General features: G+C 44.7%; 1 protein-coding gene across 1 annotated transcript; it reads right to left on the bottom strand.

Moving 5' to 3' along the window:
• Positions 1–2,892: 2,892 nt before the first annotated feature.
• Positions 2,893–14,663, bottom strand: LOC119784552. Its single transcript, XM_038286646.1, has 3 exons — positions 14,594–14,663; positions 6,919–7,087; positions 2,893–4,244 (listed from the first exon to the last, which is right to left on the bottom strand). The coding sequence occupies exon 3, from the start codon at positions 4,228–4,230 to the stop codon at positions 3,181–3,183; it is 1,050 nt and encodes a 349-aa protein (XP_038142574.1). The 5' UTR covers positions 4,231–4,244; positions 6,919–7,087; positions 14,594–14,663; the 3' UTR covers positions 2,893–3,180.

Raw genomic sequence — 14,663 nt, 5'->3', positions numbered from 1 at the left:
ACTTCGAATCAAGCTTCACACCCCCCCCTGATCCTCCCAACTCATGCCCACAAGGGTCAGGGGCACTGAGTTCCATACCATCCACAGAGGACAATATGGACAGGGGGCCTGCTCCTGCTCCTCCAATATCATTATGCGATGGTGGGGCTACTGGAGGAGGAACAGTGGCATGTCTGTGTTCATATTCACCGTGATGGGGTTTATGTCCACCTTCCTGCGCAGCTGATGCCACTGCTTGAACCCCATCACCCCCTTGAATTTGATTAGGGTCAGGATATTGAGGAAGCATACGGGATACAACAGTTTCTTAATCAGCTTTAACTTTTACAGCAGCAATTGTAGCTTTTTTTCTATCCTTCTTCTGTTGTATTTGCCTTTCCCTATTTTTTGCTTGCATAATCCACTTATTTAACTCTTCTAATTCTTTTCTGTATTTAGCTTGTTTTCTTTTTGATTTATACACCAACTTCATCTCCACCTTCTGCTGAATCTTTGTCAGCGGCTCAACTCTCAACTTTCCATCCCAGTCCTCCTTCTCAATCCACTTTCTGGCAAACTCTGGGTCACCACCACAACACGCCACCATCCATCTAACATCACCTGGCATTTCCTTCTTACTACTACCTTGTCCCATTTTTAAAGAATTTAGTCCAGTACAAACACCTAGGGTATTCTACGAACTGGATGTTTATTCAGCAGGACAGCACCCAAACACTGTTGTGGTAATTTCTGCTTCTACCTTTTCAGGTGAGAAATTCTTGCCTCTGCATCCACAAGAGTTATACTGTATTAATTCCTGCTGTTTTAGTATGAAACAACAGAACACAGCGGTTCGATTGTTTCCTCACACACTTTCACACAGTCACACACACCTATTCTAAGGCCTAATATTTTTTATTTTTTTACAACACAGAGTCCCAGACTGGAATGCACAGAATACCCAGATCCCAGACCTGTAAACAAAACTTGGTTTCGTCAAATATTCTTGCAACTACAACCAGTTATAGCTTGAACACAGAGGGTCCCAGAACCAAATGCACAGAATACCCAGATCCCAGACCTGTAAACAAAACTTGGTTTCGTCAAATATTCTTGCAACTACAACCAGTTATAGCTTGAACACAGAGGGTCCCAGACCCAAACGCACAGAATACCGATCCCAGATCTATCACAACAAACCCTGTTTGTCAAATATTCTAGCGACTACAACTAGTATAGCTTTCACACAGAGGGTCCCAGACCCAAAACGCACAGAATACAGATCCCAGATCTCTCACAACAAACCCTGTTTGTCAAATATTCTAGCGACTACAACTAGTTATAGCTTTCACATGGTCCCAGACCAGCTTTTGATAAAAAACTTTAGGCGTACCCTTTCTGTGCAGATCAGTCCTCAGCTTGAGTCGTCACCAGGATGTCCAGGGCAGGGCTGGACCAACCTATTGGCTCCGTCCGGCAAAGGGTGGACGGCTGTCGACAGTTTCTTGGCCTTGGACCCGCACGGTCCTGGACAATTGGATCTTGACTCCCGGAGTTTCAGCACCAAAAATTTTGGGTTTTAATCCAGAAAAATGTGAGTTTAAAAGATTAAAAGGAAATGATCCACACAGAGACAGGGTTTTGTGACATCAGCGTGTGCCGGGTGGAGAGAAGATGCTGGTGTTGTCGTGGATGTTCTCTTCCCAACGACTTAAAAATTGAAGCTAAGTTTTATAAAAATTCAAAGTTCTCAAAAAGCAGAAAAGTCTTCAACCAGAAATCTAAAAAAACAGGCAGAAGTTGCGGTCTTCCAGGTCCAGAGTGTTTTATTGAAAAACACAGAGCATACACACTGAGATGATCTCCGGAGAACAACTGAACATACAATGAAACAGCTTCCCTTTTATACATTTCAGGCTGTTGGGGGCTCCTCCCCCAAGCTCCTCCTTTCTTTTCATCATTTTAGATGCATTTTCTTCAGTTAAGTTTAATTAATTTTATCCTACCGGAGGAAAGTCCTTTTCAAAACATATTTTTTATATATTTAATTAAAAAACACTTTATTACAGGTCATGATTATATCTCTTATAAGTCATAATAACATATGTTGCCATTAAATCAAAAACACATCATATTCCAGTCATTATTATTTCAGAGCAAAGTTTTCATTCAGTGATCATTGCAGAGCAAAGTTTTCATTCAGTGATTTATGATTATAGCATTTCACATTAAACATGGTTGGCATAATCTTGGTACTTAAACCTTCTGTGTTTCTATTCTTCAAGCATATGTCTCATACATAGGCCTTATTTGGGCTCGGCTGTCTGTTTGCTGGACATCTGTGCACTCTTAACTTAGCCTCAGTGCAGAAGCCACTTTTAGCGGGACTTGCCAGACTCACTGTCTTGTTCTGATCTAAAGTTGCACTTAGAACCCTTAGAGCAGCATCTTGCTCTGATCTAAAGTTGCACTTTGAGCAGCATGCCAGACCCTCTGTCTCTTTTCTGCAGCATACCAAACTTTTTTAGACTTTTAAAGCAAGACCTTTATTCAATGTGAAAGACATGTATATATTTTAATCATTGGTGCACATTAATTCCCTACATTTTCCCCCCTTTGATCCTAAAAGGATCAACACTACGTGAGTCTACTCAAAATATCATAAGTGTAAAATGTCAAAAGTAACTACTGCTCATATATCATGCACATCAAACTAGAAGTAAAACCAAACCTACATCATAAGATTATAGTGACCAATATAGAGGTCATGAGTATATAAGGATAGCTTAGTCAAAGAGGGATCCCCCTCTTGGCACCCTTGTGAGGATCTTTCCCTCGTTGCTTACTTTTTTTGTAGAAAGATTTTCTAACTTTGTTTTTTCGGCAAAGGAAAATGTCAATGTTCAAGCAGCATCTTGTGCTCCGAGGGCACCGCATTCCCCTTCGCATGGGTGTAGTCAAGCACCCTTAAATAAACCAAGAAAACCTACATCATTCCTGGGCCAGGCCAGGAAAAGCACATCCTCTAATGGTCAATGGACCTTCAATACCTCCAACCTAAGAGTAACCCTGTGGCACTCTCCTGCACAGTACTTGTACTGTCACGTAAAGTATACAATTATATCAATATTTTTTAACATAGGTATGCATAATCATCAATAATCAGCATTGTCCTTTATATCCAATATGGCGTTGAGATTATTAGTTACGTGGCCCCGACAGCTGCAGCAATGTGGTGGCAGTAGCCACGCGCCCCTGATCACTCGACTGCAGCAGCTTTCCTTGCAGGGCGATGATGGATTTTCGTGCCTCCTCCAGTTCATTTTTCAGCTCCTGATGTGCTTGGGTCAAACGCTGCATCTTCCCTCTTGCCTTGGCTTTGTATGATCTGCGGCGAATAGCTTCCATGAGTCGGCGTGAGGTGTCATACTTCAGACCTCTCATCATCTTTGAATATACCGCTGTGGTCATGGATTCGACCTCAGGTGTCAGATCGAAACCAGAGCGATAGGTATGCATTGGGTGAGCAAAAAACCCTGCGAGGTGCTGATATTCCTCCGTGCCGAAAGATATGCCTGCAAATTGTTGGTACCTCCATGGGATTTTTGGGCACGGAGGGGGAGGCTGTGTCTTGTTGGGTGTCTGCTGCATGCCCGATGTGCCTGGCATCTCCTGGGGCCAGTCAACGATTTCTTCATGCACCACCCGTTTGGAGAGGTCGGTGAAGTTGTTGCTTGGGCTGGTGTCGATCTGCAGGGCCCCAGGAACAGGTTCGTTCAGCTCAGCCAGGAAGCCTGTAATAAGAGGTAGAGAGGCATGCTCTTTTCCACTTTGCTCAGCCCGCAGTCCTGACGTGGACGGCCGCTCTTGAAGACATCTGAGGTGGGAAGGTAGTCGATCCTCCGGATTCTCTGGGCTGGCAGGGGTGCTGTTTGGGCCGAAATCGATCCTGAGGTTCCCAGGTGATGGCGGGTTGGACAGTGGCTCCCCTGTTGGTGATGGCGGTTGATCATCTGGCTGCCTTCTGGGCGTCATCATAGGCCTGTTCCAACCTGGAGGTGCGACACCTGGCTCCCCTACAGGACCTTCTGGCTGCCTGGGAGGGACATATGGGCATGCTTCCCCTAGTGATGGGCCTAACGACGCCAGTGCAGCTTGGTCTTTTCTTTCATTATACGCTAGGCATGCCTCATCGGATGGGAAATAAGACATTTGGTTTTCGTCATGTACAGCGAAATAAGCCTCTGCCATGTTCAATAATCTACCTGTGGGGACATAGTATGGCATATTTAGACATCGTCATAAGATATATTATCCCCTATAGCTACGGATCATTCAACATGCAAATTGCTACATCTACGTGAATAAGTATATAGGTTGTTGTTAAGCCTGTTAATATACATATATACAATTTTGTTAGTAAATAAGAGCACGTACCTGATGGGGGTGGGTGGAGATCATGAGTATGTTTTATATACCTTGGTCCAATTGTATCTGCACTACTGGGAACTGTCCAGTTACACTTACAATGAGTCGTGAGACTAGTCCTCGAATAAGGGGCAAGATGCAACAAATAACTATCAATATGATTAATATTATTATCCCTAGAGCCATCCCAATTGCCTTAAGATACCTTCCCCATCCAAGCTTGTTGAACCAGTCCCAAAATCCCTTCAATTGAGTGTTCCAATTAGATTGTAGCACATGCTCATCCCTCATGCGTTTCATTTCCTGTAGGACTCCTGTAAGGCTGCCATTTACATCTGTATGCATTGGAATCAAAGTACAACAATCTTCTCCTATATGATCACATATCCCTTGATCCCCTGCCATACGGGATTCTAGCACGAACCTGTTTTGCAGGACCATTAGCGAAGTGGCATGCAACTGTTCCTTCACCAGATCCATGCCCTTTATTGTAAAATTGATAAACCTTTGTTGATTATACCATAAGAGATTCACCCATCTGCTATTCCGAGCTGTGTACTGTGCATTGACAATAGTTCCCCAAATTGGTACCGCACCAGCCGCTCTTCCGCTTTCTATCCAATCACTCCCTATAGCAATCTGATCTTCAGGTACCCCATACGGGATCTGATCCCAGGTAATATATACCTCATCTGATGCTTTCCACTCGTGTTTAGCGGGAGTACTTCTCTTAGCACGATTGGTTATTTCGTTAGATGTTTCTTTAACACCTTCGGGGTTCGCTACTATTAACTTTAGTTGTCCTGTTAGCATTACTGGTGCACAGATGCCTTCCCACAGAGGGGGCAGTGTGGCGAACATCTGTGTCTCATTGTGACACATCCAAAAAATGTCACCCAAAGGGGCAGATCCCTTTGCCATACTCAGTATTCGATACTGCGACACGCTTGAAGGTTGGAACTCATAGATGACATGACCCCCATCTGGTATTACTTGTTCACAACGTATGGTAGCTTTTAAACTAGTTTTACAAAACTTAATGTGACGGGTGGAATTTCCATCCTCAGTTGGTGGGAACCATGTTCTGTTACTACATGTCACCAGTCTATCTACTGTCCACATTTTGCCAGAGGTCCTTTTAGTCACTTCTTCTAATTCTTTTCCACGGGCTATACAGAACGGAAAAATCAGGTTAGCCGGTTTTTGTACAACTGGTGGGAGGGAGAACGTACTCATTACATCGTTTACTGAAGTGGTCAACGCTCTAGGGCATATCGTGTGATCCTTTGACAATGCTGCAAGACCTCCGGCCATCTGCATGGCACAGTGAGCAAAGCACTCTGTTACATCTAGGCAATCCCCTATTCTACTTCCGGGGATTATCTGAAGGGCTGGTAATTTTTTAACATTGTAGCAGGCTATGCAATCATCTCTAGGGCGCTTTTTGGCTGTGAACATTGTCTGGACAGAGTACTGAATCCATTGTTGGAACATGTTGTTCTCCCAGTAAGCCGTTTTTAATTTATCTAGATCTCTTTTCTGTCTTCTGTTCACTAATTGTACCATGCTATGCGCTCTTTCTACTGTCATTATCTGTTTTGTTACTATGTCCTGGCATATGTTCGTTTTGCATCTTACCTCAATGATCACCATCCCATCCCCACGGCAGTCCGCGCTCCGTGGAATTCCAAGCCAATGTTTTCCCATTGACTTCCCTAAAATTTCTTCAGACATTACATAATTATATCCTTTACTTTGCACATGCATTATTGATATACTCTCTCCATTATTATTAGTGATTACCCCTTGGTTAGTAGCTAGTGTTACCATTGCTAAGGCGCATGTTTGTGTTTGACGCATTAAATGTGGGTGTGTGTTGTTAGTAGTAACCTTAATTAGATCCCCCCTTGTTAACCCACAAAGGGTTAACAAAACAAGACAATTAGTCAAAGTCAAACGCATGCGGGTAATGCCCAGACGGCGATGGAGTGGGCGGGACCGATTGGATCGGCGGCCCATCTGCCTCGGAGGAGGAAGGGGAAAGGGAGGGGATAAGAGGGGAAGGTGCAGGTGAGGGATGTGAAGGGGACACGACTCCACCAGCATCTGGTGGGTCAGAAGAAACAAGTTCGTCCAAGGCCTGAACGACGGATGGATCAGGGTCAGACCCATCAGTGCTCTGAGCGGCAGAAGGATCATCATCATTGCCACCAGAGTCAGGAGGCGAATCGGGAGCATAAGAATGAACACTATCATCCTCAGAGTCCCTGGACATTGGAGACCGCCTGGCCGCCAGGCGTTCTGAACGCCTCTGGCCGGCTGATGTGGACGGCGGAGAGGGGGCATTAGTATCTGACTCCAAGATTTGTGAGCTTGTGGTGGGGTGTTGCGGAGGGAGACTTATTGCTGCCCTGTCAGCATGCGCAGAGCCCGTCGGTTCTGGATCAAGTCCAGGTGGGTCTGGAGGCCGATGCCTGGTGCAATGGTTCTTGTGGAACCAGAAGGGCTTACCTTCAACTTTCAGGGCAGTGGGTGTGGTAAGCACAACTTTAAAAGGGCCTTCCCTACGAGGCTCGTTCCACTGACGTCTAAAGACTCGTATGAACACACTGTCACCAACTTGAACGTCTCTGACGTCCACTGGGATGTGTGTCTCGTCACGGCTGTGGGCTGCTTTCACCTGTTGAAATATAAGTCTGTGAATACGTGTTAAGGATCGGAGGTAATCCCCCAGTTCACGCTCAAGCTGTGCCAGGGAAACCTCCTCCTGCTGGGGTCCTCGAACCTGTGGAAGTGGCATTGGTCGACCTGTAAGCATTTCATGAGGAGTAAGATGGGTTATGCGGTTAGTTTGGGAACGCATTGCCATTAATGCAACGGGCAAGGCGTCAACCCAAGTCAAACGGTTGTTGCTGTCAGCTATTATCTTAGCAATCTTTGTTTTCAGTACGCCATTAGCTCGTTCCACGGAGCCCTGTGACTGGGGATGATACACACAACCAAACTTCTGTTTTATGCACAACTGTTTGAACATTTGCTGGATCACCTGTGAAACAAAATGAGGTCCGTTATCAGATGATATAGTGTCAGGCATGCCAAATCTAGGAAAAACTTCTTTACACAAAAACCGTGCCGCTGCTCTGTGGTCATTCTTAGCAGTGGGGCATGCTTCTATCCACCTGCTAAACCGACAGACAACCACCAACATATACCTCTTTCCCTGAACACGAGTTATCATGTCAACATAATCCATCATCAGATGGCGGAAGGGACCGTCTGGCATGGGGATATGTGCTAAGGGCTGAGTGAACATTTTACGCACATTATACTTAGGACAATGCGGGCATAAGGCCAGCTCTCTGTCTACCATAGGTGTCATGTAAGGTGACCACCAGACCGCCTGTAACTTCTGAATAACTTGGGCTCGCGAACAATGATCAGGTCCATGCATTATTTTAATCGCGGTGGGTAACAGAGACAAAGGTAAAACAAAATGCCCTCTACAACTCCGCCACAACCCATCATGGGGATGTGATAGTCGTGACGCCCCCCTTTGCACCCACAGACGTTTTTCCGCTTCAGAGACTCTGTTTTGGGCTTCTATCAACGAAGCTAAGTTTGCAATAGGTTCACATTCAGCTATATGAACCATTGGTCCCTGCACTGCAGGTCCTGTGGCTTCCTTGGCTGCTTCATCTGCCAAGTTGTTTCCTATGGCAATGGGTGTCTTTGCTGTTTGATGAGCTGCGCATTTTACAATAGCTAATGCAGATGGCAGTTGCATAGCTTTAATTAAGTCCACAACTGCTTGCCCATGTGTTACTGGGGTGCCATCTGTTCTAACAAACCCTCGTTGTTTCCAGATGCTAGCATTGATATGGCAAACCCCGTACCCATAGGCACTGTCAGTATAGATTGTTACTCTTTTACCAGAAGCTAATTTACATGCTGCTGTCAATGCTTTTATCTCTGCTAACTGGGCCGAGCAAGGTTGATCTAAGCTCATTGATTGTACTTTGGTAAAGGTCCCATCCGGGTTGAGTTGGACTATTCCATATCCAGCTCTGTTCCCAGTCTCACCTCTGATACAGGAGCCGTCTACAAACAGCGTCAGATCAGATGGGATTGGATGATTGTATAAGTCTTCCCTTACCTTCATGAAGGTGTCCGTCTCCTTGAGACAATCATGGGGCTCACCTTCTGTGGGCAATACCATTCTTGTGGCTGGATTAATCGTGGTACAGCGTTGTATTGTTAAGTCTGGTCCTGAAAGCAGAACTTCATAACCTGTTCGACGAGCTTGTGTGATCACAAAGCGTGGGCTGGTGAGCAGTGCATGTAATTGATGTGATGTATACAAAATTACAGGGTGGCCCATAGTAATAACTGAGGCCTTTTTGTATGCGAAGGCTGCTGCTGCCAAGCCCTGGTAACAGGGAGGCAAACCTTCTTCGACACCATCTAATTTTGTGCTGTAATAAGAAATGGGTTGTTTACCTGTTGGGGTGTCTTGCATCAATACTGCACACGCATACCCTTGTCGCTCAGCCACATAGAGATGGAATGGCTTGCCATAATCTGGATTGGCCAGAGCAGGAGCAGTTTGGAGATCTTGTTTCAGCAGCTGGAACGCACCTTCTGCTTCATCTGTCCATTGTAATTGAGCAGACTGGTGTCCTTGACCCGCAGCTTTAATTAGTGCTCTCAGTGGAGCCGTTTTGATGGCATAATCACACACCCACGGTCTGCTGTAACCTGCCATGCCAAGGAAAGACAACATGTGACCAACAGTCTGAGGTTTGGGCATTTGAGTTATGGCTTCCAGTTGGGACGGTGCAATACACCTTTTGTCCCCACTGAGTTGCCTGCCGAGATACTCCACTGTTTGCTGGCAGAATTGCAATTTTTGTTTACTCACTTTGTGTCCGCCCTCTGCCAGTGCAGTCAACACTGTGATGGAGTCTCTTTCACACTGCTCTTTAGAAGCAGAACAAATCAAAATGTCATCAACGTACATCAACATTGTAGATGGTATGTCAAGGTGATTTAAGTCATTTGCCAGTACACGATTGAAAATTGATGGTGAGTGTACGAAGCCCTGTGGCAATCGAGAATAAGTATATTGTTGGCCTTTGTACGTGAATGCAAACAAGTATTGGGAATCTGGATGGACCGGTACACTGAAGAATGCTGAACACAGATCTATCACGGTAAACCATTTTGTACCCGGGGGTATGTTACTCAGTAGTGTGTGTGGGTCTGGTACTACCGGTATCTCTTCTGCTACGATAGCATTAATTAATCTTAAGTCATGCACTAATCTGTAGTCATTACTGTTGGGCTTTCTGATGGGAAAAATTGGGGTGTTACAGGGGCTTGTCGTTTGTCTAAGGACTCCTGCTGTTTCTAATCCTGTAATAATAGGCTGTATGCCTTCTACTGCCTCTCGTTTAAGTGGGTACTGTCTCTGAAAGGGTAATTTCACATTTGATTTGATAGTAAATTTGATGGGGTCTGCTGATTTTACTAACCCTACATCTGTTTTACTTTTGGACCATACCTGCTCTGGAACCTGTTCTAATAATGATTCATGTTCTGCAGCCACTGCCATTTGTCTTTTCCCAGGAACTTTAATGTGTTCTGCTATTACTTCATCAGCTTGTGTACATGAGATTTTGAAGAACAGTCCATCTTTTGACATGCTAATGCAGTCCCATGCTGTAGCAGTCCACTCAGTGACCTGCTTGGCTTCTTGAACCATGGGTCCCAGGTCATGTGACTCATATTTGTCTGCAATCAATAATGTGACATGTGGTGCTGAGTTGGGTACCTGGAACCATTCTGCTACTTCTTTATCAGGAAATGTGACAACAGCTGCAGCTCCTTGTGGTCCAACTATTATGTCAGCGTATTGGATGACAGTCGTTTTGTTGTTAATTTCTTCATCCCAGCTTTTCTCATAGTCTTCGTGTGTCTGTCCTTTGTCATAAAACATGGTGCAATGGAGAGGGAGAAAGGGTTCTTTAGATTTTTCATAGTGATTCATTATGAGGGGTCTCCATGTTTCCCACTCTAGTTGGAGGAAGGAAGTTGGTGATGTGAGTTTTAGCCAAAACACTTGGTCTTCTGGATCATGGCTGGTTGCTTGAGGGGTCAGTTGCAGGCTTAGTGGCATCATGTAGGCTTCATTCTTGTCCGTTGCTTCAAAGGTAATTCCATTAGGGGTACATTTGATTTCTGCGTTAAGCTGGCATAGCACATCTCTACCCAGTAGATTTATGGGCGTATTTTCTGAGTAGAGTAGTGGTGCATACACAGTCTTTTCACCTATGATCATGGGAACTGGCTCAGTCATGGGTATAATTTGGGTTTTCCCAGAGAAACCTACTGTTCGAATCTTTGATGCTGAGAGAGGCAGGCCAATTCCACTTTTCCCTATACAGGAGTAGGCCGCTCCTGTATCAATCATAAAGCGATGATGGCTGTCATATATAGTGACATCAATGGTGGGTTCTGTTTGTGGTCGTTGGGTTAATACAGGTAGAATGGCCTCTCCATCAGGTTTCTCTGGGCACCCCTATTGCCAGTACATCTCTTGTCCTGCTCCATAGGTGGCTGGTCCAGCAGTAGGGGGCTGAGGTCCCATCCATGGGTTTGTGGGGCAGTCTCTTTGCATGTGTCCAACTTGTCCACATCCCCAGCATTGGAGTTTTCCACGCTGCTGTCCCATGTCTGGACCTGCCTGGGGCATCTGCTGGTATTGGCCTTGAGGGGGCCTTCTTGGGGCTCCTTGTGTTCCCCTCCATCTTCCCCGCATGGGTGGCCCCCCTCGTCCTCTACTGAACCCTGCTGGTTGGGGACCTCCTCCTTGGTTCAGATGCACATGAATAGGAGGGACTGGTTGAGGTTGGGTCTGCTGTGGCAGGGCTCCTCCCACAGGTGGTGCTGCTGGATATTGCATCTGCTGTGTGGGCGGAGGGATGACAGGTGACACCACTGGTGCTTGCACAACTGCCTCTTCAGTTGGTGCACTCTCCGCTGGAGGTGTGGCTGCCACAGTCAGCGCTGCTTGGTGTTTAGGTTTTTCTTTTTCTTTCTTTGCTTTGGACAATTCCCCAATCTGTAGCTGGGTCAATCTGGTGGCCAACACCTTACTTTGTTCCTCAAAGGCCCGTTTTTCATCCCTATACATGTTTACATAATGTATGACATGCTCAGAGAACAGTGGCCAATCCATCTTCATGAGCCCCACAACACCATTCAGTTTGGCTTGTACTTCTTTGGGCATGGCCTCTCTGATGTAGGTTCTGAACAGGGAGCCTGATGTCTTCAGTTCTTTCCCATCACTTCCAGTTTCTGTTTTCCATTTCTGCTGGAACCTGTGCAGAAACTGGGCTGGGCTCTCATCGTCCTTCAGGCGTTCTTCTCTCAGCTTAGTTGGATCACTGCAGGTGGGGTATTTGTCTCTCAAGGCTGCCCACACCTTGGGTCTTATTTTGTTGAATGGTATCTTGTCATACCGGTGTGAGATCATGACCCCTGGAAGCTGAGCTTCGTCAAACACCTCTCTGGCCGCTGAGTGTCCTGCTGTTTTGATCAGCAGTGCCTTGATGTCTCCAGCAGCCAGGTTGATGCCTCCAGTGATTTCTTCCAGCTTTTCTATCCACCTGTCAGCACCATCTGCCAATGGGGTCAGTCTTCCAGCCAGTGTTATCATGTCCATAAATGACCATGGTACATATCTTTCTTCCTGAGGTCCTTTAGACAGCAAGGGAGCCATGTGGACCTCATCTTGCTCTTGCTCTGGCTCTAGCTCTCTTGCTTTGGACCTGGTCTGCATGGTGTGTTTGCTGCCTTGTACTATTTGTAGATCCACATCACACTCGGCTGTGAGAGGCTCCTTTACACCTGCCTTCAGCCTGCTCCTTTCCTCGGACCACTTATTTAATGGATGTTTTGGCGATATTAAATCTGGGCCTTCATCTTGTGGCACAACGTCTTCCCAATCTGTTACATCACTCTCCATTGTGCTCACCTCCTCCTTACTTGCTTTGTCCATTAGGAACTGTGTCTGTGGACATGGTGGGTCTGGGCAATCCTTTTTGGCTGCTATTATAAGCTGCTCTTCTTCCATTCTTTTAAATTTTTCTGATTCTTCATCTTGCCTTTTCTTCTCCTCCTTTTGTCTTTTTATTGTCTCTTTTAACTCTTTTTGTTGTCTCATTTGCGCTTCTTTCCACTCTCTCTCGATGAGTTGTGATCGTGTCTCTCTTAGTTCCATCACCTCCTTGTCTATTAGTTTCTTTAGTGGTTCGGATTCTTCTAAGACTAACTTGGTCCTGGGTGTTGAGTGGCTTGTGAGGCTTTTTCGCTGTGGTGTGCGTTTGCGCCGTACTGTGGATCGGGTACGGACAATGATCTTCCTTACTTCTGGGGTTCTTTTTATCTCCTCATTCTCACTGCTGTCTTCATGCTCTTCTTGCTGTGTGTCGCTCATTTCTCTTTCTATTTCTTCCTCCTCTTCTTCCAACACTAATTTAAGTTGCCCTGTAATCTTTCCCTTGCTGCCTGGCTCTATCACTACGGGGTACTGGCCTGCTGCACTAGGGTGATATGGTGGTGGCTTATGGTCTATGTAGTCAGGGGCTGTTGGATTCTTATGGTGTTCCATTTTAAAATACCGCAAGATGTCACTCTGTTCAGCATGCTTCTGTTTTTTATGCAAATGCAATCGGTCACGCTTTTTATCCTTTTCCCGCAATTTGGCATCTACTTCATCACAGCAAGAAGGATCAAAGCTGCCCTCTTTAGGCCAGCGATTCTTTCCAGATGTTATCTTGTGCCATTCTGTCATACATTTTTGAATTTTGCGTTTATTGGAAGGATGTGTCATTATAACCAATTTGGCAGGCGTCAATTCTGCAGACTGTTTGCTCCCATTGGCTCCCATGGCAATCAGTGATCACCCAACCTTTAGGGTATATGCTTATTTACCAACCTTTATAATTTTATTTTAATTTTACTTTAGCCGGCTCTGCTCTTTCCAATTCAGATTGTGTTTTGTCTTTTATTATTTTCTTATTGTCCAATTGTTCTTCTTTTCAGAATTTTCCAATTTGAATTTAGAATTTTTTTATTTTTTATAAATAATAGTGTTTTCGTACCTAAGAATAGTAACTCTATAATTTATATGATATAACTTATAATTCCAATATTTATTATATAACTTTATATCCAATTTTACAATTTTTGTTGGGACCTTGTTAATTTCTTTTTATTCTTTTAACCATGTATTTTCCAGTTGCCAATTCTATTTTCCAATCTTAATGAATTTTCAGGTTATTCTTCTTAACTATATTTTTCAATAATTATTTCTATTTATTATGATCATATATTTAAGCTTTATTAATGTTATAATTTTTATTTATTAATATCATCCACCCCCTACTTCCCCTTAGTCACTTAACTCTTTCACTCTTCACACAGACAAAGACACACAAAACAAATGATTATATATTTTACAGTGCACTTCTATTCTTCCTCACTGTTTCCCACAGTGGCATATAATTGTTTCCCTGCTGCCCCGGCTGCACCCAGATAACTGGAAATGCATAGACGTCCTCCGGATGGTCGAGCGGTACTATTCTCCGATTATTGCTTAATCGGTAATACTCTGGCTATCCCTTAGCCTGGCTATCGCTTAGCCTCTTAATACCTTAATACACAACACAAGCTATTTCATGGAGTATGCCAACTCTCACTAGTCACCAATACCCTCACGTAACAGACGTACTATAATGTTCCGGATCTGTGGCTTCCACCGACCATTGTCAAAAATGCTTTGACCACTCTGTCCCTTCACCACTTGTCCGCTCAGAACAACATCTGTTAAGCTTGACTTTTTCACAAAGTTATTTCAACACTCAACAGTTCAAATACAGATCAATATAAACATCAATTAATACTTAAACCATGCATTCACATATACTCATACATACCCGGACCTTTCCTCCGCTCTATCTGCCGTTATTTGTTCTCACATAAATTCTTATCAAATTTGGAAATTACTGTATTAAATTTGGAAAACTAGGTTCTTTAGAAGAGCTTTGTGACGTCTGACCCCTACAAGCAGTCGCCAAAGGTTGGTTCCCCACTTAATTTAGAAAATTATAACGAATTGACTCACCTTTAATGGTGAAGTATGGGCCCTTTGGGGTTCCACGCCCTCCAGCTGGTGCCTGTAGCTCGTCCGACGT

The sequence above is a fragment of the Cyprinodon tularosa genome, unplaced genomic scaffold (genome assembly GCF_016077235.1).
Source record: "Cyprinodon tularosa strain WSP-4 unplaced genomic scaffold, ASM1607723v1 ctg229, whole genome shotgun sequence".
NCBI classification, from domain to species: Eukaryota; Metazoa; Chordata; class Actinopteri; order Cyprinodontiformes; family Cyprinodontidae; genus Cyprinodon; species Cyprinodon tularosa.
This window is presented reverse-complemented; position numbering and strand designations above follow the sequence as displayed.

Excerpts from the sequence above, each read along its gene's own strand:
- LOC119784552 (XM_038286646.1), bottom strand. The coding sequence starts at position 4,230 with ATGGCAGAGGCTTATTTCGCTGTACATGACGAAAACCAAATGTCTTAT.